Source organism: Dipodomys ordii, unplaced genomic scaffold (genome assembly GCF_000151885.1).
Source record: "Dipodomys ordii isolate 6190 unplaced genomic scaffold, Dord_2.0 Scaffold41, whole genome shotgun sequence".
In the NCBI taxonomy this organism is placed as follows: Eukaryota; Metazoa; Chordata; class Mammalia; order Rodentia; family Heteromyidae; genus Dipodomys; species Dipodomys ordii.
Genome location: NW_012267257.1, coordinates 11981615 through 12009177, shown reverse-complemented (window position 1 = coordinate 12009177; position 27563 = coordinate 11981615). Strand labels below are relative to the sequence as shown.

General features: G+C 36.3%; 1 protein-coding gene across 2 annotated transcripts in view; it reads right to left on the bottom strand.

Annotated features, from left to right (window-relative positions):
- Positions 1-27044, bottom strand: part of Ranbp3l (RAN binding protein 3-like) — a 40653-nt gene extending 13609 nt beyond the window's left edge. The window contains exons 1-8 of one of the 2 annotated variants that reach the window (XM_013018631.1): positions 26484-27044; positions 7997-8055; positions 7096-7135; positions 6561-6638; positions 5969-6043; positions 4295-4366; positions 3373-3518; positions 134-237 (exon numbers count right to left, since the gene is read on the bottom strand). In XM_013018631.1, the coding sequence (XP_012874085.1) occupies positions 134-237; positions 3373-3518; positions 4295-4366; positions 5969-6043; positions 6561-6638; positions 7096-7135; positions 7997-8055; positions 26484-26574 (665 nt within the window). In that variant the 5' untranslated portion in view covers positions 26575-27044. Of the gene's footprint in view, positions 1-133; positions 238-3372; positions 3519-4294; positions 4367-5968; positions 6044-6560; positions 6639-7095; positions 7136-7996; positions 8133-26483 lie in introns of both variants that reach the window. The other variant, XM_013018632.1, reaches the window with a different exon arrangement.
- Positions 27045-27563: the final 519 nt, after the last annotated feature.

Here is a 27563-nt window from a genome sequence, read left to right as displayed (position 1 = left end):
TCCAAGACATGTTATATATATTAAAATATTCCAAAATCTGAAAAACTACATAAGTTAAGCTGCTCTAGCCTCAAAATTTTCCAATAACAGATATTCTATATGAATAGAATATAGATAGTCTGTATGAACTTACCTTACTGAGGTTGTACCTAAAAAATGCTGGCCAGTAGACAACTGGACTGAAATTCTGGCACTTGGTAAATTTTTACTTAATAAACTTGAGTCCTCTTCAGAGTTCTGAAAGAAAATTATATTCATTATAAGGTTCATTAGAACTCTCTTACTATAGGAGTACCTGATTAGGAAATCGTTACAGATAAATACATTGAAAGCTTACTGTGTTAAAGTATTGCCCTGAGCCCTCTAAGTACATTGTAATATTTCCTCCTCACACCAACTCTACATACTCCATATTTCTACTATCTATGTTTCAGAGATGAAGAAGCTCAAGAGCTTAAATTGCTTGTCCATGTCACGTATAACAAATGGAGATGAAGTTGAACACATATCTGTCTGACTATAGAGACTGAACACTTCTTCACAATATTCAGAAATCTCTGGGAGATCTTTGCCAGCTATACATCTGACAAGGACCTAATAACCAATATATAAGGAGTTCAAAAAACCAAACCCCTGAAAATCAATAACCCAATTTATAAATAGGTAAAGGAATGAATAGACAACTCTCAGAAAAAGTTTAAGAAAAAGATCAATACATTCTTAGAGAAGTACTCCACTTCCCTGGCCATAATGGGAATGAAAATCTAAACAGCCTTGAGATTCCAATTCCATCTCACTCCAGTCAGAATACCCACTATCAATAGTAGTTTTTACTTTTATGTTGCTTAAAATAGTTTTAGACATATATTATTTATACATAGAAATGAACAGCAATTTTTCTGATTTTTCATATCCAAGCTGATAAGAAATATGAAATTATTCTAAAGTTTTCCTACAGATAATTTTTATCAGATTTCTACATTTCATTTATTTATTCAAAACTTTTACATGATATTTTGTAGATATTTTGTCTTTAAACATCACAAAACAGAAAATTCAGTAACAGCCAGGCATATCTAATTGGACTTTTAGTAACTGGGGAAAATATCTACTCTTATAAATTACTCAAGAAGAAATGTTACAAAGTACTTAAGAAGAAATATTTGCAGACTAGAGCTTGAAATTATCTTCTTTGTTCTATAGTTTATGTAGAAAATATGATAATAAATAAATTTTGTTTTTCAAATACAATACAATGATTTATAAAGATCACATCAAAAAAAGTATTGACCTGCTTTTCATGTCATGATATATAATCAAGAGATTCATCTATCCTTTGAGTACATATTGTTCCCAAACCTAATACCATATACCATATAATATTTAGAAATCAGTTAGCTATACAGCACTGTTCACCATAGCCATTAATCAGCCTAGGTACCCTTCAATGGATAAATGGATCAAGAAAATATGGTATATATATATATATATATATATACAATGAAATTCTACTCATCCATCAGAAAGACTGATATTATATCATTCGCAAAGAAATGGAAGGGCCCAGAAAAAATTTATGTTAAGTGAGGAAAGTCAGGCCTAGAAAGACAAAGGTTACATTTTTTCTCTCATATGTGGACACTGTAACTATAAATATATAAGTAAATACTTTGAATGGCATGGAAGTGTACACAAATGCATTAATTGAAATATAGTAGATTCAGGGGAGAATGCAAATTGTAATTCCTTAAAAGTTGAAGTCATAGTTCACCCCCCCAAAAAAAATAGAAGAAGGAGGAGGAGGAGAGGAGGAGGAACAGGAGGAGGAAGAGGAGGAGGAGGAGGAGGGGAGGAGGAGGAAAAGAGGAGGAGGAGGAGGAGGAGGAAGGGGGTGTAGACAAATGAAGAGAAAAGAGGGAGAATCAGTACCAAATTCAATGTGCATCCCACAAAATGAAGAAAAGTGAAGGGAGGCGTAGTTTGGGAAGGACAGGTGAGAGTAGTGAAGGGTGCATTGGGCTGCACCATATCCACTCACTGCTTTGTTGAATGCAACTCCTTTGTGCAATTACTTAAGCATAATAACAATATTTTAAAAAAGAAATTAGTTAACTAGTTATACTTCTTACCTATCAAAGACAAATTGAATAACATACACTTCAAAATGTCTAAATAGATAAAATAATTCATGTAACATACTGATGATTACTACATTGTAATTTAATGGTAACTTTTAAAATTAAACAAAAATTAAAAGCATGTTTTACTTTGAACCATATTTTTTCAGTGGCCATGCATAATTGGTGGAATTAGTTTCAGAATTCATAACAGCTTCCACAAACCATATCTTACAAAGAAAATGACCTGGAAGCATTAATACATTGGCAAATGCTGACGAATCTTTTTTTCTTATGTGGTACTGAGGACTCAAACCCAGAGCCTCATGCATGCTAGGCAAGCACATTACCACTAAGCCACATTCCCAGCCCCATGCTGACCAAATTTACCTCTCACTACTAAAGAAAATGTTGGGTGTTTTTTTGGATAAACGGGAAGTAGTAACTGAGGCAGGATTGGTTCCATTATGGTTTTTTCCCCACTGAGTCATGCTGGCTGCTATGTTTTTCACTTCCTGTTTCTGGCCTTCTATCAAGGGGCATACAAAACAGCACAAACCCAAGTTACCAACCTTAGTAGTAAAGTTGGAAATAAATGGCTAATGGTATCAAATTCCACCTACTTACCTTTGTCCCATTTTTCTATGCCTACATCTCTAGCCAAAGAATAACCCACAGTCCATATCTGTATAACCTGAGCAAAATGAGCATCTCTCAAGCAAAGCTTCTAGTGACTGACTCAGACACTTAAATAGTTGGAAGAATATTCTTATCTGTCTCAGGAAGCTGCTCAGCCTTTCCAAGTACACTGAATGGAGAATTCCTTGTTTCTGCTATCCATGAACATGGGTCTGGAGTGGATCCCTGGTGTGACCTAAACTTAGCAAAGCCCCATGATGTTAATTAGCTGGGGACACTGAAATTCCATCCCTTTTTTGATTACTAATCCCAGCCTGCACCTGCTTCACAGCCACATTAGATTCAGTATGGGGGTCAGTGTGCTGGAATATGACCTAGAGATTTCCTCTGCTGGATACAGAGCTTTCCCATCAGGAGCAAGCATAAGATTTGTATTAGGGAACAAGTTTAAGAGGACAAGTTTAATCAAATCACCAAGAGCCTTTGTTGTGTATTTTAGATGTCCCTCAAGCCTGGCTACATCTTCTGCAACAAAACAAGCTTCAAGTCACCTCTATTACTAGATGTGGGCAGCCTCAAATAACCTACAGAAACCTATCATACAGGGGTTTCTTACCTTTGTGTTTTGTTTTGCTTTTCCTTTAATTTTGCCAGATTCTAACACATTATGCTCAAATATTTGTTGTATCTTCTCACAGCTTTGAGCTGGAGGTGGCTGCAATATAGCAGGCCTTAGAACAGGTTCGGGATGTTTCACAGGACCTTAAAAATAGAATTAAAAGATCTATGTATTTTAATGAAATACTCCTTTCACCCTATTTTGCAATTGACTTATTTTCTATGTTCTCACAGCATAAGTAAACGAGAGACTAATCAAAGCCAAATAGCTGGTGAAAAAAAAAAAAAACGTTTTCTACTCATTTCCTGCCTACCTGTAGCCTAATAAATATTCCTATTGTCATTAGGATCTAACTTGCCATTTATTTATTTATTTATTTATTCATTCATTCATTCATTCATTTTTGTCAGTCATGGGGCTTAAACTCAGGGCCTGGGCAGTATCCCTCAGCTCTTCAGCTCAAGGTAAGCACTCTACCACTTGAGCGACACTGTCACTTCCAGTTTTCTTGTGGTTAATTGGAGATTAAGAGTCTCACAGACTTTCCTGCCCAGGGCTGGCTTTGAACTGCAATTCTCAGATCTCAGCCTCCTGAGGAGCTAGGATTACAGGTATGAGCCACCAGTGCCCAGTCTTGCCAAATATATATATTTTTTATTGTGAAAATACTGTACAGAGGGGTTACAATTACATGGGCAAGATAATGAGTACATTTCTTATCAAGCATTGTAGCCTCCTCCTTTGTTTCCCCTGCCCATCCCTTCCCTTCCTCCCCCGCTTGCCAAATATTTTTATGCTTCATGTTTTGTCATTCTGTTCTACCTCTACATATGCTCTCCCATATATATATATATGCATATTGAAAATCTACCTGGTTAAATGTAAGTGCGCTGTGATTCTTGAAATACCAAGTACCCACCTTGTTCTGCATTCCTTATACCAACATTCCTTTGCACAAGAGTTGATGTCATGAAGACATTGTTTTTTCTCACTGTAAGATAAAATATATTTTATAAAATTTAAGTCTTATGTTAATTTCTACACTGTTGGGGTTTTTAAAGTCCTGTTCAGAATGCACCAGTAGATGTCACTATTGCCACTAACTGTAGTACTCCATGCTCATTAGAGGATTGGTTCTGCTCAACATGGGCTTGCCAAATGGGTTTTGCTACATATTCTCAGAAATCTAAACGAGAAGTAGGCCACTAACAGAAAAGGCAGTCTTCTTTGCAGTCATGGCATAGTTTCCTGTGAAAAATTCTACAGATCATAAAATCTGAACAAAGCCTGTGTGTGCTCTAATGTATAACTTACATGATGTTCTAAAGCTGTCAGTAAAGTCTGCCCTCAATCCCCAGGCTTTCATTAGCATATCTGACGGGAGAAGTAAATATGCCCACTGTGCCAGGATATTTTCTATAAATACACTGATGGTGTAAGACTGGCAGTTGCTACAAGTGTAGAATTTCTATACATTTCAAAGGTTGGGAGTCTCTTACTTGAATAATAGAGATGATATGAGAATAAGAATTACTTTTTCAAAATATCCTGCAAAGTAGCATTACCTAAAAAGTTGCTTCTCAACTCAAATTTAGTGATTACTGTCTTTATTTTTGAAAATCAACAATGAATGGACCGTGCCAACTGTACTTTTATTTTCATTTTCAACACCATTAACATTCTGTACAACATAAAATAGAATGGATACTGATACCAGTGTCCTTTCTTGGTGTGTGTTTGATTTTTTAAAAATGAATTAAAGTGAATTGAAATAGTGTTATAAATATACATACATATATGTATACATATATAACATTAAAAGCTATTGCTTTGCTTTATGTACAGTGTAGTAGGACAGAACCCTTTGCCTTTGGCATTAGGCCATTTCTCTTAATGTCTGTAATATGTCAGCTGGGTTTAAAAGGGTTCTGTTGGTTTCTGTGGCTTAAAGATGCTCAGTTATTAATGAGAATATTGATTTATTCATTTGAAAACTCTTTAATTCCTATTTACAGAGGGACCAGTTAAAAAAAAGCAAATGCTTTATATTTTTAAAAATTACTTTAGCGGCAAACTAAACTTGGAAAAGGGAGTTTGTCTTCACTAGAACTAAAAATACACAAGAATAGAAACCACCACTTTAATGTAGAGAAAGCACAAATCATTTCAAATTATTTTATGATACAGTAGTCTTACTCAGCAAGGCATTTAAAATTTTAGGTAAAGAGAAGTAATGTTTTAATTATTGAAAATCTCTCATGGACGGACATTCAGAACATTAGAATATGACTCTCAATGTTTGGAGTACTCTAGGGTTGTGGATAATTCTGGAAGTTGCTTTTATTTTATAAGGCTGCTCTTAGGTAATGCTATCATCAACATGAAGCCCTAAAAACTAAACCATCCAAGTCAAATTTTCTACCAAAAATAAATATTCATGTAAGTGAATTTGTGAAATTAGTATTCATACAAGTCACACAATACGATTCTTGTATATTTTGCTAAGGCCTGTATTTGTTTTGTTGCTAAAATACTATTCTTTTAGACTAGCTGAGAAGGAAAGCTGATGGTTAATATGAGTGTTCTTTGTTACCTGGCCCGGAAGGTGGGAAGGTTGGAAGGTCAGTGAAGGATGAGGATCTCAGGCGCTTCTGAGACAAGGTTGATACTAAAAGCAGATTGCAAACTCCAGTTATTAAGGTTTTGTTTTGGTAGGGATTTTTGCTGTTTGGGGAAAGCTTTTAGCTCAACAACTTAGAAAAACCTTTGTACTTTTATCAAATAAAATAAAGTTTTAAAAAAGAATAACACTGGTGAAGGATTAGAAATTAATTCCCTTTCCATCTAATTAAGCAAATACTTTTTTTGAGTGCAGACCATGTATAAAACACTCTTTCAGTCTAGAAGATGACGTCAGTAAGCTCATAGTAGAAGAGGCAGATGCATATATAAACTGCCAAATTACAAGGCCCAAAGTCAACATGACCCAATAAGAAGGAAATCACTGGAGTGCTTTGATGTAAGTGGCAGGAAATTAAGTTACTGATGGGCTCAAGATTCAGTGTATGACACAGTTCCTCTTCAAATATAGGCACCATTTAATGAATAGATGGTTAATTTTTAAAAAGCTACTTCGAAGGCATCTTAGAAATTTTATATTCAGAATAATCATAGTCTACACTTACCTCCTTGAGATTGAGAATCTACAGTATACACAGTAAAAGATGAAGACCTTACACGCTTTCTTGAGAAACCATTGCATTCTACAAGAAATTTAATAGAAAGGGTTATTTGTTATGCTTGTCCTCAGGCCATTATATAGAAGGACAAACATAGGACATCATTTGATACTATGTTAATTCATAAAGCCCAGTTTTAAATCTACTCACAATTATAAACCTATCAGCATATCATATTAGTATCAAATAAGTAGAAAGGAGAAACCTCAGCAGAAATTGTACATGCAGCCTGAGGTTCTACGGAGAATTTCGGGGAAGGCTAAGGACAGGCAGTGGTGAATCACAGACTTGTAATTACTCTCATCAGTGTTCTCAGTGATCTACTTGTCATCTTTCAAAACAAATGCCCATTTACACATATTTTTTAATTAAGAAAAAAGGAAAACATCCTTTTACAGTCTATGTGCATGCCAAAATGCTGGCACCTGCTTGTTTTCTTTGTGTAAAGATTGATTTTGCAATACAGATTGTGAATCATTACCACGTTCTGTCACTTCATGCAGAATGTCTTCTGCGGGTCTCTGAAAGGACACAAAGCAGCCAGTGAGAGCTGAGTATTTGATTGCATCAGAGTTCCAGCCTGCCACTGTTTAAAGGAATTCTTAGAAGCTAAGACTGTTTATCCCAACTGCACAAAGCAACTCACTGGGGATGTAATCCACGGAAAGTCAAGTTTTGCTCAACCATTTTATATTTCAAGGACTACAGAATCATTTATAGGAAGATGTCTAAAAAACAGAGTTTTGAGGCACCCACTCTAAAGACTCTCAAGTGGTTGATCTGTTGTAAGAATCTGCTTTTAAAAAAAAATGCTTGGAGGTTTAGTATTTCTTTTGGCTTCTTTGTGGATTATCAGGATTATCTTATTCTACAGGTAAAAGAGCTGTATAATAAGAATAAATACCAAGGAATAACAATAAGTTAAAGTAACAATGCTAGTCATCTTACTGTCTTTCACAGCAAGTGGTCTCAGGATGATGCTCACAAAATGTAATGTCTATCAGTCCCATTCGAACAAACATTGCTGTCTAGAGTTTATTTTAGATTCACTTCTATCTAGATCAGGTCATGGGGGTGGGGGGGGGAAGTGAACTCATGAGAAACCAGCCTCCTTAATCTCTTGCAGTTTCTTCCCCTTTTTCAGATCAGTCCACATAAGCATATTGTTTTAGTAAAAATCAGTGTGTTATCTATATCATCCCATTTCAACCAAACTGCTGTCTACATATCTCACCTACAGGAGTTCCCAGCAGCACTGTTCAGTTACTTAAAACCAAAGGATAAATCTATACAGAAGAAATGTTTTGGAATCACTAGCTAGCTTCTTGAAATAGAATTTTCTTGGTCAGAATAAAGTCAAAGAAAAGGGAATTCATTCTTACCTTAAAAGTTTGTTCCACCTTTTCAAAAACAAATATTGGTTGAGCAATCACAGATTTTTCTGTCAAGAAAAGGTGCAGGTAAGAAATCAGAGCATATGTTGTCATTCCTGACATCACCTCAAAATATTTGCAGGAACTGGGGAAAAGCAAAGGAAGGGGTGACATTGTCTAAAAAAAGAAATGTATTTATTACCTGACATAAAATGGTAACCCCGTTGTATAACACTTTAATAATGACAATAATAATTGAGAGAAAAATATTTTTTTTATTTAGCAGTACTGGGAATTGAACTCAAGGCCTTATATTTGCTAGGCAAACACTACTTGAAACATTCTTTTAGCCCCTACATTGATATTACAAATGACATATTTATAAATTACTTAAGGACTAATTAGAGAAATAGTACTTAAGGGAGGTGATGGTAGTATGTTAATAAACAGACAAATTTTTTTTAATTTAATGTACTTGAAATAGAGGTGTACTAGAGAACTTGCTTAGTCTGCACAAGGCACTGGGTTTGATCTTTGGCACCACAAAAAAAGTTTTAAAAAGAGTCACTTTGTGAATTTAATAAAACTCAAATCCAATTACTTGTTTTTAGAATCTCTTTATAAATAAAAATTTTCATACAACAAACCCATTAAATTTGTTTTAAATGGAGAGGTGATAAAAGAGAATAAATCTGTTTAAAGTACATTATGCATATGTATGGAGATGTCACAACGAAACCCGTCTGGATGATTAATATGTGCTATTAAAAGAGATGAATGGGTTTAAAAAAGAATAAAATTTTCAGTAGGTAAAAAAATTGTGTTCTGACTACAGTTGTTTTACTTGCATTGGATCTTAAGATCTATGTTATAGGTAGCTTACAATTCCAGCATTCAGGAGGCTGACACAAAAGGATCACAAGATTGAAGCCATACTGGCATACAGTGACATGACCCTAATGAAATACAGTGCATTTCATCCTTAACTTTGTCCAGACAGAGTTCATATTTCCTTGACAAGGGTGGTTATGTGCTAAACTCTATTTTCAATGTTTACATTAAGTAAAAGTCTACAAAGCCAGTCTTATTGCTCTTTTGTTTTTTTATTTAAATAAGAAAATGGAAAAAAGCTCATTGATTTCAAGGTATACATGAGTAATAATATTTATGTATTAGCCTTCCAGAATTCTTTGGAATAAGTACTATATGGGGACTAAAATTCAGATTCTAAGTTGAATTGGCTATATACTTTAGGAAACTTAATATGTCTATACCTTGATTTTCTCATCTGAACAAAAATTAGAATGCTACTTATATAGCTTACGTGAGGATTAAATGAAATTTCTAGATAATTACTTTGATTAAAATATGACAAAGAATAACATTAAAGAAAATATTAATATTTGGTGTACCACCAATACCCATTTGTAAGCTTACAGCTGACATTGCTACCTGGTGACAGTATGTTTCTAATAATTCCAAGTAAGACAATTGCATCTACTGTATGCCCCAAAGGCTTTCATTTTCCTAAAAACCTATGATATGAAAGGGTCATAATTTCTGCTAGACTGCTCTTCATTAATCTTCTTGTGCTATGTGAACTTAAGTTCCTTCTTGGATCCCAGTGAGTAAATAAACTGCTCAGTTCTTATGCACCTTTCCTGACATCTGCCCTGGGAATCTGAGAGGAGGAGAAGGAGGAGGTGGAGGAGGAGTGGGAAGAGAAAGAAGAAAAGGAGGAGGAAGAGGAACAAAAAGGAGGAGGAGCTCCTAAAGTTATATTTTAAAATGCCATCTGTTTTATTTCAATAATATCATTAATTAATGCATTTTCAACAGATATGTACTTATGTAAAGCATTGTGGCTAACCAGGGGAAAAAACACAAAGCAATGAGCAAACAGAAAAAGGAAAACAGACCATGTCTCTGCTGTCACAGAGCTTGCACTTAGGAGTAGAAGTAAAGTTTTAAGTAAGTACATTAGTTACTTAAATTCAGTTGCAATAAGAGTTACAAAGGAGAGATACTAGATTCTTAGCAAGAGACCAGTGAGGATGTTGCCTGGTTTCTGAAGTCATACTTGAGTTCCCAGGAGAGGTGCTTTTTAAGACTTGTAAGTACAGTTAGATATTCCAGAGAGCAAAACAAGTATAAAGTCTACAGTTTGGACAATTCCAATGATGGTAGAAACCAATCTGGCAGAACCCTAAGAGAAGGGAGGATGAGTGGAAGAAAAATAGGGTTGGAGATGAGACTGGAGTCTTCCAAGAATTTGGTTTCTTCTGACGAGTTTTCCCAGGAAAAATGGGAAACCATTGTTTTAGTATGGTGTGTGTGTGTGTGTGTGTGTGTGTCTGTGTGTCTGTGTGTCTGTGTGTCTGTATGTCTTTAAACCACACTCTGCCTGCTGCATAGAAAATGGTAGGAACTAAGGAATCTAATTAAAAGGATGCCTAAGTTCTAGAAAAGAACTAATGAGGCAAAACTTTATTTCTTTAAATCTTACAGCTAGGGCTGGGAAGGTGGCTCAGTGGTAGAGTGCTTGTCTTGCCTGCATGAGGCCCTGCATTCGATTCCTCATCACCACATAAGCAGAAAAAGCCAGAAGTGATGCTGTGGCTCAAGTGGTAGTGTGCTAGCCTTAATCTGAAGAGCTGAGGGACAGTGCCCAGGCACAGAATTCAGGCCCCACAACTGACAAAAACAAACAAAACAAAACAAAAAAAACCTCACAGCCAAATGCTGTTGGCTAATGCCTATAATCCTAAATACTCAGGAGGCTGAGATCTGAGGATCATGGTTTGAAGCCAACCGCAGCAGAAAACTCCTTAAGACTCTTATCTCCAATAAACTACTCAGAAAAAGCTGGAAGTGGCGCTGTGGCTCAAGAGCTAGAGAGCTAGTCTTGAGCAAAAGAAGCTCAGGGACAGTGCCCAGGCCCTAAGTTCAACTCCAGGACCGGCAAAATAAGTAAATATATAAATATATATATATATATCCATAGTTAAAAAATTAATATACTCTTCTGTTACAGTACGGAAAGTAAAAGGATGAGAAAGGAATATTTGAGCACAAGATAATTTTGATGTTTTGCCTGTTTTAAGATTCATGAAGCATTTATTAAATACCTATATGCCTTACTGTTTTCTGAATATTTTATTAAGTAAAGACATTCCTGAACTGCACAAATATTTTATTGGGTACCAAGTATAAGAAAGGGTGAAAATTACTACCTATATAACTCAGTTTTAGTTCATGTATAATTCTGCTCCTTAATTCTGCACATTGTAAGTGAAGTGATTTTATTCATCATCTTGTTTAACTTAATTATTTTGCATATTCTGTTATTTGTCACTGACAGACAAGAAAACAAAAGTGTAATTGAATTTCTTGTTCAACATTATAACTCTAATAAGCAGAAAAGCCTTTAATTAAACTCAATTCTTCCTCCTCGAAAAGCATTGAGCTCTCTCATGTCACACTTTTGTTAATCAGATGTGCTACTATTTTTTCAAAAAAACAAAAAAAAACTCAGGTAATTAACTTCTGAGACGAGTGGAAGAGGTTCCTGAGAAACCTCTAGGAGAATTTCTCCAAGAAAATGAAACTAAAGCACGTTGAATACCTCGCAGGTTGAATTTTTTTAAATGATATTTAGATAATTCTTTTCTTGGTTGCTGTTTTGTTTTCTTTTGTCTTGTTTGTTTATATGTCTTTGAGAGAGGAAAGGGGAAAACAGAAATGAGGGACAAAGGATGAATAAATGCAGCAATGATACTCACCAGACACCATGTGGAAAATAAACTAAGCAACTTGTGGGTGGGGAATGGAAGAGAAAAAACTGGGAGAGAACAAGGGAAGGGCTGACATTGTCTAAAAAGAAATACACCCTTTACCTGATTTATGTAACTGTAACGCCTCTGTACATCACCTTTATAATAACAATAAATTACTTTTTAAGGTGTATTTAGAAGATTGGTGGGAAGTTTAGGGAATCAACCAACAATATGTAATTATAAAAAACTAAGAAAACAGTAATACAAATATGACATAATTATTATGAGAAAATATAATTGTGCACAAGAAGAAAAATAATGTATTGAATGAATTACTTGCAATACCATTTACTTAGTCACAACAATGTCAATAAGAAGTACTAATCTTGTCTAGCACTGGTGGCTCACACCTGTAATCCTACCTACTCAGGAAGCTGATATCTGAGTGCCAGCTAGGAGGAAAATCAGGATATCAGTGCCAGCTAGGGCAGGAAAATCCATAAGACTTTTTTTTTTTTTTTTGGGTCCGGTCGTGGGGCCTGAACTCTGGGCCTGGGCGCTGTCCCTCAGCTCTTCAGCTCAAGGCTAACACTCTACCACTTGAGCCACAGTGCCACTTCCGGCTTTTTTCTTTTTGCTTATGTGGTGCTGAGGAATTGAACCCAGGGCCTTGAGCATGCAAGGCAAGCGCTCTACCACTGAGCCACCTTCCCAGCCCTCCATAAGACTTTTATCTCCAATAAACCACCAAAATTCTGAAAGTGGAGCTATGGGTCAAGTGGTAGAGCTCTAGCTTTGCTCAGGGGCAGTGTTGAAACCTTGAGTTCAAGCCCCAGGACCAGACCTCCTTGACCCCCCACAAAAAACAAAGTAGTGATCTTATTAAACTTATAAACCAACTTGGAGAAAATAAGTATGTATTTGTTTAGTGATCCTGTTCATTAGGTTCAGGAAAATCTGTGAAGGTAAACTACATTTTTTTTAATAGCTTGCGCTACATACATGATATATGAAGATGTAGAAGTAAGCATCAAAAGATACAGTTGTGAGGGGTGGATGTTACTGTCTTTAGAGATCAAGAAAAGTTAGCCAGGTGCCAGTGACTCACACATATAATCCTAGCTACTCAGGAGGCTGAGATCTGAAGATCAAGGTTCAAAGCCAGCCCAGGAAGGAAAGGCCATGACCAATTAACCACCAGAAAACCAGAAGTGGTGCTGTGGCTCAAGTGGTAGAGTACTAGCCTTGAGCTGAATACCTGAGGGACAGTGCCCAAGCCCAAGTTCAAGCCCTACAACCAACAAAAAACAAAAGAAAAGAAAAAGAAAGAAAGAAAAGAGAAGAAAAGTAAGGACAAAGGAAGAGACAAGGAGCACAATTGCTGATTTTCCTGAAAAGTCTTAATTTCATTTCTTAAACCACATGCATATTATGTCTTTGAAACAATAAAATAATATCTGAAAAGAATTTCTTCTTTATAGTAATGTCAGGCACCATAATTTAAGGACAAATCTCATATATCTTCCCAAAATAGACCTCTTATTGAGGTATATCACTTGACAAGGATGCAATATTTTATTTCTTGGTTTTAACTGTAATTTACATTAAAATTTATGGAAATATGGTAGGGGGCATAGGTAAAAGAATCACGACCTGTGGTCAGCCGTAGACCCCAAAATGAGACCCTATCTAGTAATAAAACATGAAAGTGCTGGGGATGTGGCTCAAATGGTAGTGCTCTTTCCTAGCAATTGCAAGGCCTTGAGTTCAAATCCTTGGTACCCTTGTATGTATATATATATATATATATATATATATGTATATATTTATAAAAAGTGTGACCAGATAGCATCATTAAGTTCAGAACATAATTGCTGAACCAGCATAATTGCACATCTGCTCTTTATAATGAAATCTAAACTCTTGAGAGGCATTTTATATTCTTAGTCTTCATCTTTATTCATTCAACAACAACAACAACAACATCCAAGTCACCAAACTAAACTTCAGCTCAGTATTATGCACATATGTAATAGCTCTGTTCTTTGAGATTTCCCAAGTGCCATCACTGTCAGTGTTTACAACAAATCTGAATGTCCTTTTCCCCTGCTTTAATAGGTAGCATATACCTTCTCTCTCTGTCAGTTTTGGGTGAGTTGTAAGGGGTCGTCCCTAACCTTTATTGCTATGTACTTAATTGACACCCAGTCTCTGAAAAACTTATTTGAGCTAGACTGTTAACTGAAGAATTTTGCTCATGAATCATTTGAGAAGATGGTGTTTGAAAAGATCTTAGCGATGGCCAGGAAAGGTGGTGGAAAACAAGCCTTGCAGAGAAGAGTATGGCAATAAACCCTCTTCTGAGGAGTAGGGACTGCCAAATGGGTCACTTCTAATTGCTACCAGGCCTGGGATTATCCACTTGGACTGTAGCCCTGGCAGGCTCTGCAAGTTCTTTTCCTTTCTTCTTAGCCTTTCCACGTGTCTCTGCCACATCTTCTCCTCTAATTTCCTCTCCCTGGGTACTGCTCTCTAATGGTTTTCTTTATGCCCTGGTCCAATTCAACTTCTGTCTGATTAACTCACTGATCAAAGAAAGCATGGATTTTGGAGCTTTGAGGCCAGATAGTCCTACTTTACTGTAAAAAAATAAAATTACTCCACTTGTAACTTTCTCATTTCTCTTTCTGTATACATATTGTATATATATATATATTAAAGGATTATTATGTGGACTGAAGCAATGTATGCATGGGGAAGATCATCTTCAAACCTTTGGGGAAAATACAGAGTATTTCTCTATTCCTGGCTAATGTGGACAAGAAACACCACTGCTTATGCCAAACACAGACATTGCTACCCTTCTAGAAGTAGAACCAAGGCCTTGAAAGTTCTGCATTTATTGCATGGGCTTACATCTCAGCCTCAGCTCCAACTGTGCTGCCTTGTTCATAATCCAGTCACGAGTGAGAATAGGCTGTAGCAGATATTAAATTTCATTTGAATTTTAGGACCTAGAGATTTGAAGCAGCAATAACTCAATCAAAGACAAATTGTTTTCATTTCTTATCATCTACTTCACAAATGTCTCTAGAGGGAAGTTTGTAAATCCTTGAAATCAGGGAATTTGAATTAAATCATTTCACATAGAATATCTGGCAACATGTCTCTATCATCAAACCCAGTGATAACTAGAGCAATTGGATTTCTGTTTTCCAAGGGGGCTCTGTAATTGATCTCCCAATGGTCATCATGTACATGGATTCTATACTGGGAATGGTCAGGGGCCAGAATGGTTTCATGAAGAGTTTATATTTTTTTATTTCAATACTCCATTTTCAATATATATCACAACACCACTTCATTAAATTTCACTATTAGCTCAGTGTCAAAACTATTTCTGTTTGGATAGTTCTGTGTTCCTCCTCCTCCCCCTCTTCCTCTTCTGCTTCCTCTTCCTCTTCTTCTTCTTCCTTCTTTTTCTTTTTCTTCTTCTTGGCAGCAGATACCACATGCGAGTTATACAAGTCATAAACCTTTACCCTTTTGCCTTTTGGAATATCTATCCTCATCTGAACTTAGTAAGTCCTTTGAAAAGTTAGACCTAGCTGATCTCCCAGAATGCTTCTTTTATACACTCACTGGTAATATAAAACTTAAATTTGATCATACTTTTATACCTACTATAAACATAGATATATTAATATTTGGTATATAAATGAGTGACTACAAGGACACAGGGATATGTGAATTTTATAAACCTATACTTGAGGAAAACAGACCTGAGTTCAAGTTCCCCTTCCTTATTTTTCTAAGCCCAGCTTTCCACATCTGTGAAATGGGAATCATAGGACCTTCCTCGTATACTTGTAATGATAAACCATGTCACATATATTTAACAAGTAATATAGTGGATGGCTTGCAAGAAATACTTAGTAAACTGTTCTTATTACATGATTATGATCTGCAGAAGGTAAATTATTAAACATTTTTACTCACAAGAGAAATAAGGGTCTAAAAGTATAAGACATGACAAAGTTTCACACAGATAGTACTTAGGGGTCTGGGACTAAAATACATGCACTGACAGCCTCTTCCCTGAAAGCTGTCATGGATACAGCCTGCTTCCACTGTTCTCTACAGACCCAGTACAGATGTGATCCCATACTGAGTCTTATTTTAATTCTTGCCATTATTTGTTCACCTTCTGATTCCAAAGAAGTTTATTTGAGAATGTCCACAGGGAAATGACCTACTGATAATAACAATTTTAAGTCATTTACCAATATTTACTTCTAGCTACTGGCAAAAATAACAGAAAAGAATGTATTTATCTATGACAAAGTATATCCAGTTTTCTATAATTTCCAGATATTATCTTTGTCTAGGAATAAGTTGGTTATGTGCTTTCCAGGGAGAATGCTTGCAATCTTTACTTGAAAATGTTTATCTGATCAAATGGGGGCTGGGGCTGGGGATCAGTACTGCCAAAAGGTCCAGCTAGCTCTTGTCTACATCATTTCCTTGTTGGGCACAAAGGCTAATAAAAATGCAGACCATGTCCTAGGACATGCTTGGTCAACTGGCACCATGTGGAAATACATATTTCATTTGATAGGAATTGTAAACTACATATTTTCTCCTCAGAATAACTCACAGTGTGAAAATGCTTCCATTTGTCAGAAATGGGTCTTTCCACTTTGTGGAAGGGGAGGGGAGCTTAGAAATGCGGTCTAGATTTCAAGAGATGTTGGAGATATATGTTTTGCAGGTGCATACATGGGTGTTTAAACATGAAATCATTAGTTTAAAGTTCATTTTAAATAACTCTTCAGTAACATTTACTGTTAACATTTACCATAGTTTTGGACACCAAAAATACTCATAAGAATTAAATGATTATTCAGAAGAACTACTGATGATTTAATATATCTTCATGTGTTGAATTTAAAACTTTTTACCAAGGAAAAATTAAACAACTCCTTTGTAAATTCTCAAAGCTCAGACAAGACAGTAACTTCTTCTAGTTTTAAAACTCTTTTCCTTAAAGTTATTTATCATTCTCTTGAGCCTTTTAGCAAGTTGGGAAATGTGGGGAGGGAAATCCTATTTCCTTACTCTACAGGAATAAATGGATGTTTTCCCAGTGAGAACAAAGTCTTTGTAAGCCTACCCAGAAAGACAGAAGCCAAAATGTCAGCTTAGGCCTCACAGACCCACAGTTCCTGTGTCCCTTCTCCTGTTGGGAACTCCCAGAAGCCCCAGGGGCAAGCCTTCTTTCCTTGGTGTGAAGGCTCTTCTGCCCTGCTGGTCCTCAGGGACAAGACCATAACAGGAATGAACTAATGCCTGCCACAAATGGTTTGGCACAGATATCTCCCTGTGTTTACCAGAACTGTGTACTTACCAGAAATAGTCTGCTCATGATGCTAAATAAAAATTACAACTAAAAACTTTCAGTCAGAAATTTATGTGACTTGAAAAATCCTCAGGAAAACTGAAAGCAGTTCTTTCATGGTATCAATTCTTTCCAGTTTTCATGATCATTGGAGTATGAAGGCATCAAGATTATAGAACTGGAAAAGATACTCTAATTAAATGATGACTTAAAAAATTTTAATGGTGATAAAATGAACATAATAGTACACTTGCCACCTTAAACAACTTCCTCTTCTCCTTCTCCTTCTCCTCCTTCTCTCCTCCTCCTCCTTCTCCTCCTTCTCCTCCTTCTCCTTCTTCTCCTTCTCCTCCTCCTCCTCCTCCTCTTTCTCTTCCTCCTATTCCTCTTTCTTTTCCTTTTTCTTTTTGTATCAGGGTCTGTCTCATTATAGATTACTAGCCCTGAACTTGCAGGATAATATACAATACTGGGTTGGTTTGTTCGTAGCTGAATTAGTTCACTTAGCATTTTTTAATGTTTGCAAAGACTTAAACATTTGTGTAAAATTTGATAAGAACATAGAGTTACTACCTCTCCATTCCATGCAGCATTATTCTTCATCACTATGGCAGTATATATAAGAATCTCATTACTTTTAGAAGTTGAATAATATTCATGTTTATATATATATGAATATATCATATCACACTTTAAACATATATGAATATTTATAATTCACATGTTTAACTGACTTGTTCATTGATGGATTTTCAAATTAGCATTTCTCCATTTTCTTTAACTTGCTTCCTTTGGCTCCATACTTCTCTACCCAGTTCCCCACATTCACCCACTCCACCTTCTTTAGTGCTAGAATTATTCTAAATCATGGAACTATTGTCTTTTTGTAGTTTAGGGGATTGGATCCATGACCTAACTCATGCTAGGCAACCTTTGGCCACTGAGCCATACCCCAGCCCCTACATTCTTTTATGAATTATTTTAAGTGACATAAAACTCAAGTTATCTCTTTCTTAATTTTCCATACTTTTGTTATAATAGCTCTTCTATCATATATAATTCTGGTATGTCAATAGAAATATGGACTCAACTCTTGTGGTAGCTAGTTAACTATGAGCACTATTTCTTCTAGTTTCAGATCTGTGATACATGAAGGCACTGGACTTAAGTGATCTTTGAAGCCCTAACTTTCAATGATTGATGAACTATTTAGGAATAATTGCCTGTTTTGAGCAAGGGCTAAAAGAAGATTATAAACTTAAGTCTGAAATACCAGTATTGTGGGCTCAAGGATACAAATGTGAGTAAAGGTCACACAAGTAGGGGAAAGTTGGGGGCATCTATTATGATATTTTAGACTTGTTTTATGCTTCTTCTCATCTTTTTTTGTGGCTAAAATTATTTTCTAAAAATCCTTCCAAACTTATTTTGCTTCATCCCCCTATCAGAACAATTAGTTTCATTAATGAATTTTGAGCCTATTCTGTTTTTAAAAAGAAAGATGGTTTTTAAAAAAAAAAGAAAAGAAAAACCACCTAAACTTTAGTCCATGAAACTCTTTAGTGGGTCTTGTTAAATAAACAGAACCTCATAATCTGTAGCGCTGGTACATGTGCCCAGCCCTAGTTTATAAAAGTAGGCATATGTGCATACACCAATCTTTATCTGTCACTCCAATGTTCTGCAGATGACAACATCTTAACACAACTAACCCAAGACCAAAACATTCTGATTCCAACATTCTCAGAGGTTTACTTTATTTTAACTCTTTCTCTCTAAATGGCAACATCACTTTTCTTACAATTGTATCAGAACAAACGAAAATTTGGTATCCATTGCTCTGTAAGTTACTGTTCAAACACCTTTAGACTGTCATTCTTTATTAAAAATCTAGATCTCATTCCTTTGACTTTTTGCTTTTTATTGCCATCTGTGGTGAGTGGAGTGTCTCATCATTGCTTAGAAGGAATGCATTTTTCTAACTGCATACAGGTACTGAGTGCATTTTACATCCTAACTTTTGAATATTTTGCAAGATTTGCCTGCAGACTTCATTAAATAGCAACTCAGGTGTAAAACTTACTTTGTTAAAATGTTGATTAAAATTTCAAGTCAAGTTAATGATTTAGTATAATAGCTGAGCTAATGTTTGCAAGTATATCAGGGACTGTGGATATAGTTCAGGGATAGAACCCTTGCCAACTGTATATGAGGGCCCTGGTCTCAAACCCCAGAACTGAACCCCAAAGGGTGAATTATAATAATGATTCTTATTTAGGCCTCTTTAATTCAAAGTTTTGGATATTGCTCAAAAGTTTTAAACTTTTGGATATTGATAAAAAAAAAACAATCCATCTCTCCAAGGCCATATCAGCCCAAATGTTAAAACTGTACACTGCTATCTTTTATGCTTCATGCAGAATGAGAAAAATGCAGCTTCTCAGTGTTAAACAAACTCTTAGCCTACTCAGCAAGCCACTTGCTCTTGGCTGATAGGTTTATGTAAGTGCGTGTGTAAGCACTTCTTCTCACTTGTTTCTTTACAAGCTGAATGCTTGTGAGAGTCAGCTAGATGCAATTTATAATTCATACAGACTGTAGCTGGTGATTTACTAAAAACCTATTTCAAACAGCCAAACTAAACCACAAATTGAGTTCATGGGCCAGCTACCACCCTGTTCATGGGTGCTTAGTATTTATTTATTCTGTGACAGCCTAAGAGGTAGTGATCGGGAGCTAAAGTACTGGCTTCTGAATAAGTGTTCTCTGATTAGGAGCTGGTCCAACACCCCAGCCCTAAGGTATTGATTGGACCCATCTCTCAGGGCTTTCATCAAGAAAGAAATTTGCTAAGAAGTAAAAAAAATGCTTCAAACAGTGCTTGGCATATAAAAAACACTCCATAAGTGTGTGTGTGTTTTAAATAACATGTAAACTCTGGTACAGCTTAAGTCTAAAACCCATTTTTTGCTATGAAAATATTTGTACAGCATAACATTTCATTCATGTTGATGTTGTCTCTTAGTTTTGAAAAGCAATTTATTTGTTTCCTACTAGAAGTTATTCTCTTAGGTGCCAGGGCATCTGTAGTAGACTGTCTTCCATAACAGAATAGCAGTAAGGGATAAAATTCTGCTATTGCCAGTACTGAGTAGCTCCAATGTGGCATCACACTGGTATAAAGGCTATCCATGCACCAATATCTTGACCTCTCATCCCATTAGGTCTGCTTCCTGACTTCATTTCACAGGGCTGTGCATATTTTCATCCTTTTTTTTACATGTACCTTACTGGAGAAAATGTGAAGATGAACTGCCTCTTGTTATGACCATTATAATTTACTTTAGAAGACACAGGAAGGATAAATGTTTTGCATATGAAGGACACCACCTACGAAATCACATCACCTTTGGTTATGTCTGTTTCTCTAACATCCCAGAGTTGGTTGGCAACTAAAAAAAAAAGAAATCCACTTCCATGAGACTCATTACTAGCTTGCCATTTTCCACCTTGTTCATATCTGTGAGAATTAGCACAGTGAATATCAGAAAGAAATTTTCTTTGGTGAAATTGTTGGCATTCAAGACACTTTATTGTCTAAAATCCTTTGGAAATGCTTCCTAGTCTTGCAGGAACTGGACACAAGAATTTGGCAAGCTCCATAGACTGCATGCTTAAGTATGGCACCCAAAGATGTCTACTGAAAAGACCAATGTCTATTATTAAGCAAGAGAATTCCTGCTTACTATCTGACTACACAGATTATTGCCTATGCAGTGTTATTTTGTCTGCTTAGACAAAATAAATCTTGCAGGCATGATGTAATCAGATTACCTAAAATACAGAAAATATGTTAACATCAAATTGTTTCCTTGCTTGTTCACAAATGTTTGCTTTATAAGTACCCAAAAAGATAACCTAAGATTTGCTTTATTTTAAGAAGATAATGATGTTGTGGAGGAATAGTTCAGTTGTAACCCATCTTTATCTTCCCCAAAGAATCTAGAATTTGGAAATAACCAAATTAGCTCAGAATGGTATGTAATAATAATTCCTGTCTCTCTCATGGTCCAAGCCAAAGAGTTCGCCATAGTTGCTAAGATATTTTGTAAGTTCCCCCTTTCTCTCTCATCCCTGTTACCTTTCAACTGTGTTCCTAATACTCTCTTAAGCTAACTCAACCATACTGTCTTCTTTCACCTCCAACACAGCAATTTCTACAATGTAATTTCTACTGAGGTGGCAGCATTAGTAACCAAGAACTGGTTAGACATGAAAATGTTCAGTCCCTTCCCTCCTCTCCTCTCAGAACTTCTGAATCAAAAAGTCAGGTGCAACCCACGCATTCTCCTATACCCCCAGTGGATACCAGTCCAAGGATTCTCAATTCCCTTGTATAAAATGACATAGCATTTGCATATCAATTATATTCACCCTTCTGGATACTTCTGATAACCTCCATATGACTTTTTTCTCTTTTTCTTTTTATGATCTTTATTTACATTACTTATGCCCAAAATAGTAAAATGCTACAAGAATAGATGTTATGTACACAGCCTTGTTTAGGGAATGATGGCAAGGGGATGAATTCTAGATATTTAATACAAGTGCCATCCGTGCTCCCTCCAATTTTTTTGACCAGGGTTTGTTGAATCTGTGAATGTACATCCCCTGAATATTCCAGGTGACTGTATAAGGAAAGATAGCACACACACAGTTCCATGCGAATGTAGTTTCAGGCACACACTGAGGTCTTGAACTCTATCCCTGTGAGCACAGCACACAACAGTAGTAACACTGCATTCTTCCAGATGAAATAAGAACAGTAGCAAAATAGAGTTAATGCTAAGTCTGAATTCTGAACCTCAGACGTTACATACCTCTTTCGTCTGACTGGGACTGCTCTTCCCTGGCCTTGCTCAATGTCCTCTTTCACTTCCTTCAGATTTTTCCTCAAATTTGTTTTGTCTGATGGTTTCTGCTCTGAAAACCTTGCTAAAATTGAAGCTTCTCTCTGATAGTCTCTCTTCGTTTTTCTTCATTTTTCTCTCTAGTCACCATCTCCATTATTGCCACTGATAATATGTTTAGTTATCTTTCCATCACTAAGTCACCCCCTACCAGCTGTAGCAAAGTTCAGTAGTTCTTTTTATCCTGTGTTAATCTCATCAGTTTGGTGACTTTTGGAATACTATATTATTTAATGGAGAAATTGTAAGCTTTAAGGATAAATGCAGAGATGAAACATTGCTAATTATTAAGGTTGTATGAGCTTCATCTTGAAATCTAGACATTTTTGAGCTGGACCTGTTCACATATAGCACACTGTCACATTCTTAGTTCTTCGGCAAACTGTTCAAGCAAATGAATACAATTTGTTGATCAATTTTTCTACTTACGAACATTTAGCTGTTCATATATTAGGACTCACATGAGTAAAAAGCTTATATGAACACTCTTGTTCAAGGTCTTTATGAATGTATGTTCATTTCTTTGCAGAAAATGTGTCCAAAGGGAACTGATGTTTCATAGTATCAATATAGTTTCACTACATAAGAAATTGCTAATCCATTTTCCAATGTTTATACCATCTCACAGCAATGAATGGAGAGCTATAGTTACTCTACATCTTCCCCCAAACATCATATTTTCAAAATTTTAAAATTCAGGGGCTGGGAATGTGGCTTAGCAGGAGAGTGCTTGCCTAGAATGCATGAAGCCCTGGGTTCATTTCCTCAGTCCCACATAAAATAAAAAGCCAGAAGTAGTGCTGTGGATCAAGTGGTAGATCACTAGCCTTGGGCACAAAGAGGCTCAAGAACAGTGCCCAGGCCCTGAGTTCAAGCTCCAGGACTGGCATATAAATAAATAAATTAATTAATTAATTAAAATTCAGCCACTCTATATATGTTAGTCAGCTTTCATTACTATAACAAAATACCTCAAGTAATCATCTTATAAAGAGGAAAGGTTACCAGATACTGGTGGCTCATGCTTACAATTCCAACTACTCAGGAGACTAAAATTTAGAAGATCAAATTCAAAGCCAACCAGGGGGAAAATCCATGAGAGTTTATCTCCAATTAACCAGCAAAGTGTTGGGCAAGAGGCATGAAAAAAATTGGTAGAATATCAGCTAAGTGAATGCAAGGCCTTGAGACTCTGAGTTCAAACTTGAGATCCACAAAAAAAGAGAGTGAGTTTTATTTACTTATTTTTTTGGGGGGGGGTCCGGTTGTGGGGCCTGAACTCTGGGCCTGGGCACTGTCCCTCAGCTCTTCAGCTCAAGGCTAGCACTCTACCACTTGAGACACAATGCCACTTGCGGCTTTTTCTTTTTGCTTATGTGGTGCTGAGAAATCAAACCCAGGGCCTCATGCATGCAAGGCAAGTGCTCTACCACTGAGCCACCTTCCCAGCCCTGAGAGTGAGTTTTCTTCTGACAATTTTAGATGTTTGTCTGTTTACTACAGGTAATGTGTCATGAGTCATGTTGTAGCTTTATAGGCATATATGTTAACATTTACAAATATGGTCATAAGGTTAATATTATAAATGAATGAATAAAAAAATCATAGAAGAAGCTATAAGGCAGCAGCCAGTAGGGCAAAGATTATCCTGGACTCTCTTCTTGACAAATAACAGCATCTGTGACCAAACAATGAAAATTCCATATAGACAGGAAATCATGACTAAATTGGCTCAGTTCAATTGATATTCCCACAATACTAGTACCTAGTTGTTGACCAAATAATTACCAAAGGTAAATGCCTCATCTGTGTGATCCATGCAAACTACTATTTCGAGTACATAGGTAGATATAGATTCAAATAGTTCAGAGTTGACATAAACACTTTAGCATTTAGAATAAAGAATTAGGAAACAGACCCTGTATGTCAAAGCTAGTCATATTCTCAGAAGAGGTTAATGCAACTTAATTAGTTTATGTGGTAAATAAGAGAGCTTGAGGACTGCTCTGCCTGGAGTGAGGCCAAATCCCTGAACTCAGAATGCTTCAGTGAACAGATCCACAGCCAGACTAATGGCTTTGCCTCTTCTTTGCTGAACTTTACATACTAGCAAGGAACAAATACAGCTTTGAAAAAATCAGAACCACTACTTGGATTGAATACTTTAAAATTCCAGGACTGGAGCAAGTGTAAACTTTTAGATTCCAGTAACTGTCGTGCAATTAAATAGCCTAGTAAACACTACCCAGTGTCATTTGTCAACTGAGACCTCTAGATGACATTTCTTGTGGTAATCAATGGCCAATTTGGACTGCATTCTCAGGCTTCACAGCTCTGTGGGCTGTGGTTTCTGTGGGCACATGTTTTGCGACTCAGCCATGAAAGAATCTAGTTGCTTTCAAAATACAGTAGGCAAAAGGCTGAAGTCTGAGTAAGAGACCAGACTTCTAGTCTTGTTGGTATTTTCAGAAGTATGTCATCATAATGATATTCCCAGACTTCTGTGGATATGGCCTGTAAAAAAGAGACCATTAAGTCAGCCTGCCTTAAATTAAAACAACAGTGACACATTATTTTTCGCTTACAAAATTAGAAAACAATTTTTAAATAATGTCTAGTATTGCTGAGAGTATATCCCTTGGCTATTGAGAGCCAATTGACAAGAAAAAGAAGTTTTTTTAAAAAATACTCATTTAAACACAAAAATCTACCTCTAAGAATTTTTCTAAGAAAAGAATCCTATATCTGTGCTTAAATCTATCCATTAGTTTAGGTTTAACACGGCATGAATGAAAATGATGAAAAGTTAGAAAGAAATAAAATATTTAACAGTAGGGAAAGACCTGGGGGAATTTTGCTATAATGACATGAAAGGAAGACATGCAACTACTAAAAATAGTCATAGAAGAAAACATATAATGACATGAGAATTTAGTTATCATGTGTCATATGTTATTAAATTAAACAGCAGTTTACAAAACATTATGTACATAATCAGTACTTTTATTATAAAAATCAAGAGGAAAAACTATATATGAACATAGAAGGAAAGTCTAGACTGCCTATTAAGAAGTTAATTGCAACTATGTTTAGGTGGTGAATTACTGATGATACCATGTATTGTTTCCTCACTACATTTTCTATAAGAAATATTACATCAGCAGTTGGGACAGAGAGTAGTTTTTAAACATTTTGAGTAGAAAAAAAGAGCAAACTAAACTACATAATGTGCTATTAAGAAATGGAAACATTTGTCAGCACTGTGCCTACCCTCTGGTGTGTTCTAGGGTTTCTCATTTTAAGGCTGTTGTTTCAAAATGATTTATTTTAGCCTTAATGGTCTAGTAGAGTCTAAGAAGTTTACAGTGCTTTCATTGCACACAAAGTATTTTCAACCCATACCATGCTAAGCTTGTGCAGAATGAAGTCACCCCAGGACTCACAGGGACATGGCTTCACACATTCATGGAAACATTAGCATACCTTTGCTGCCTACAAAAGGGAATCTTTAGCCCATTCCAGACAACTCTCCTGCCACTGATGTCTGAAACTGAGTCTACAGAAAATTAATGAAAACCTCATATTCCCAATCCCTTGTATTGAAATTGAGCCATGGCAGGTTCCAGATGAGAAGTTAGAAATGTCTGGCAGATCCTTAACCTCTGAGAAGTGATGATGTCATTCATGAGGACACCTAGCCTTTCCCACAGTGTCCTTTGCTGTTCTTGATAGAGTGATTTGGAGGAATCATTTATTCCTGTCAACCATCTGCCACTACTTAATACAGCTGATTGGGAAATAGCCATGATACAGGGTGGTTTTGTTCTGAAACAATCATCAAGTGAAATGTTCCTCTAGCAAAATACACTTTTCAAGCATCAAGAATATATATATATATATATATATATATATATATATATATCCTATAAATAAATGTACCAGAGATCTAGACAAAACATAGCCCCACCTATGGTAGGACAGTCCCAAGCTAACTGAAGCTACTTGCAGCTAAGTTCCTCCAGTAGCTGAGTCAACCTTGCCTGAATGGGGATTTGGAGTTACACAACATCTGCTGTTCTCTAAGCAAATGACAGTGGCTAGAAGTTTAAGCACAAACGCTTCCAAGAAATCTGCATTCTTGGTAGACTTCTAATTCTTGATAATCCTTTAAAAAATAAGCAACCACTTCAAGCTAACCCACCCTCAGTGCCTAGTCTTTGAAAAATAGTCTTTTAACAATAGGAGATTACAAAGGATTTCACATCGAGTACTTCACCAGCCCACAGTGCTTCCAGAAATCCCAGCAGACAGAAAATCACAGAATATGGGAGTCATTAGCCCACCTGACTCACCTTGCTGTTGCTGGTCTTCCTGCAGCTTTGGCTGACACATGCTCAAACAGGTGGACAGATGGCTGTTGTCTTTCTCTGATGTGGTAGACATGGTACTACAAGTCTAGCGGTGACCAGAAAACCACAAAGGCATTTTATTTTCTTGATCAATCACCCAAAAGGTACTCAGAAAGAACCAGGAAAGGACACCCTGGTCCTGCCTTACAAGCAAAACACTCCCCTAATAAAATACCAAATTTCTCTTGGTCATGATTCTGGAAAAAAAGAATATGACTTCTTCTGTACATCAAGATGCCACTTTATTTGGCTAAAATCAAGGTAATTCTCATTTCATTTCAAACCACATGGAAACTTTCCTCTCCTTTTATATAAAAACTTTTGTAACTATCTCTAACAGATTTAAATCTTTAGCATTTTGGGGGGTGGTCCTTTTGCTGATTAAATCCAATTGCTCCAGTATTTTGTGAGGACTGCTAGAATAAAACATACACAAAGAAAAAAAAAAAAGAAAGTACTGCTGCCAGGGAATTAAGTGGAAAGATTTCTCTTGCCTAGTGTGAGTCAACCGCAGTGACAGCTGTTTGTGTACAGTTCTTAAGGGAGGTTGGAAGGAGGAGGAGCCAGTGGGCTATCTGATTAGCATAAAGAGGCCGGCTAGAAATGGCACCGGGGTTGCTTTAAACAACAGTCATCAAAGCAGTGATTCTAAGGATACCCTGCTGTTACAGTAATCAACTATCTGACTTCCTTACTATGGTTTGTAATTAAAATACAAGCTGAAAGCCCAGAGGTTATCGTGCCTGCCTGCCTTTCACTTTTGCGAAATCTAACAGCTATGAAGGAAGCTGGTACTGAGCTCATGGAAATGTACTGCTAGAACTTTTGATTTTTGTAAACACTTTCAAGGCTCGGGGGAAAAAGCAGCTACAGGGCAGCGTCCTTGCCAAGGCAACTATTTGGAGTTCTGGAAGAAAAATAAACGCATGAAACACGATCTTTTCCAGAAACTTAGCTCTGTTTCCTCCTTAGAGTCTCCACTGGGGCTTCTACATTCTAGGATAAGGCGATTTTTCTTGTGTT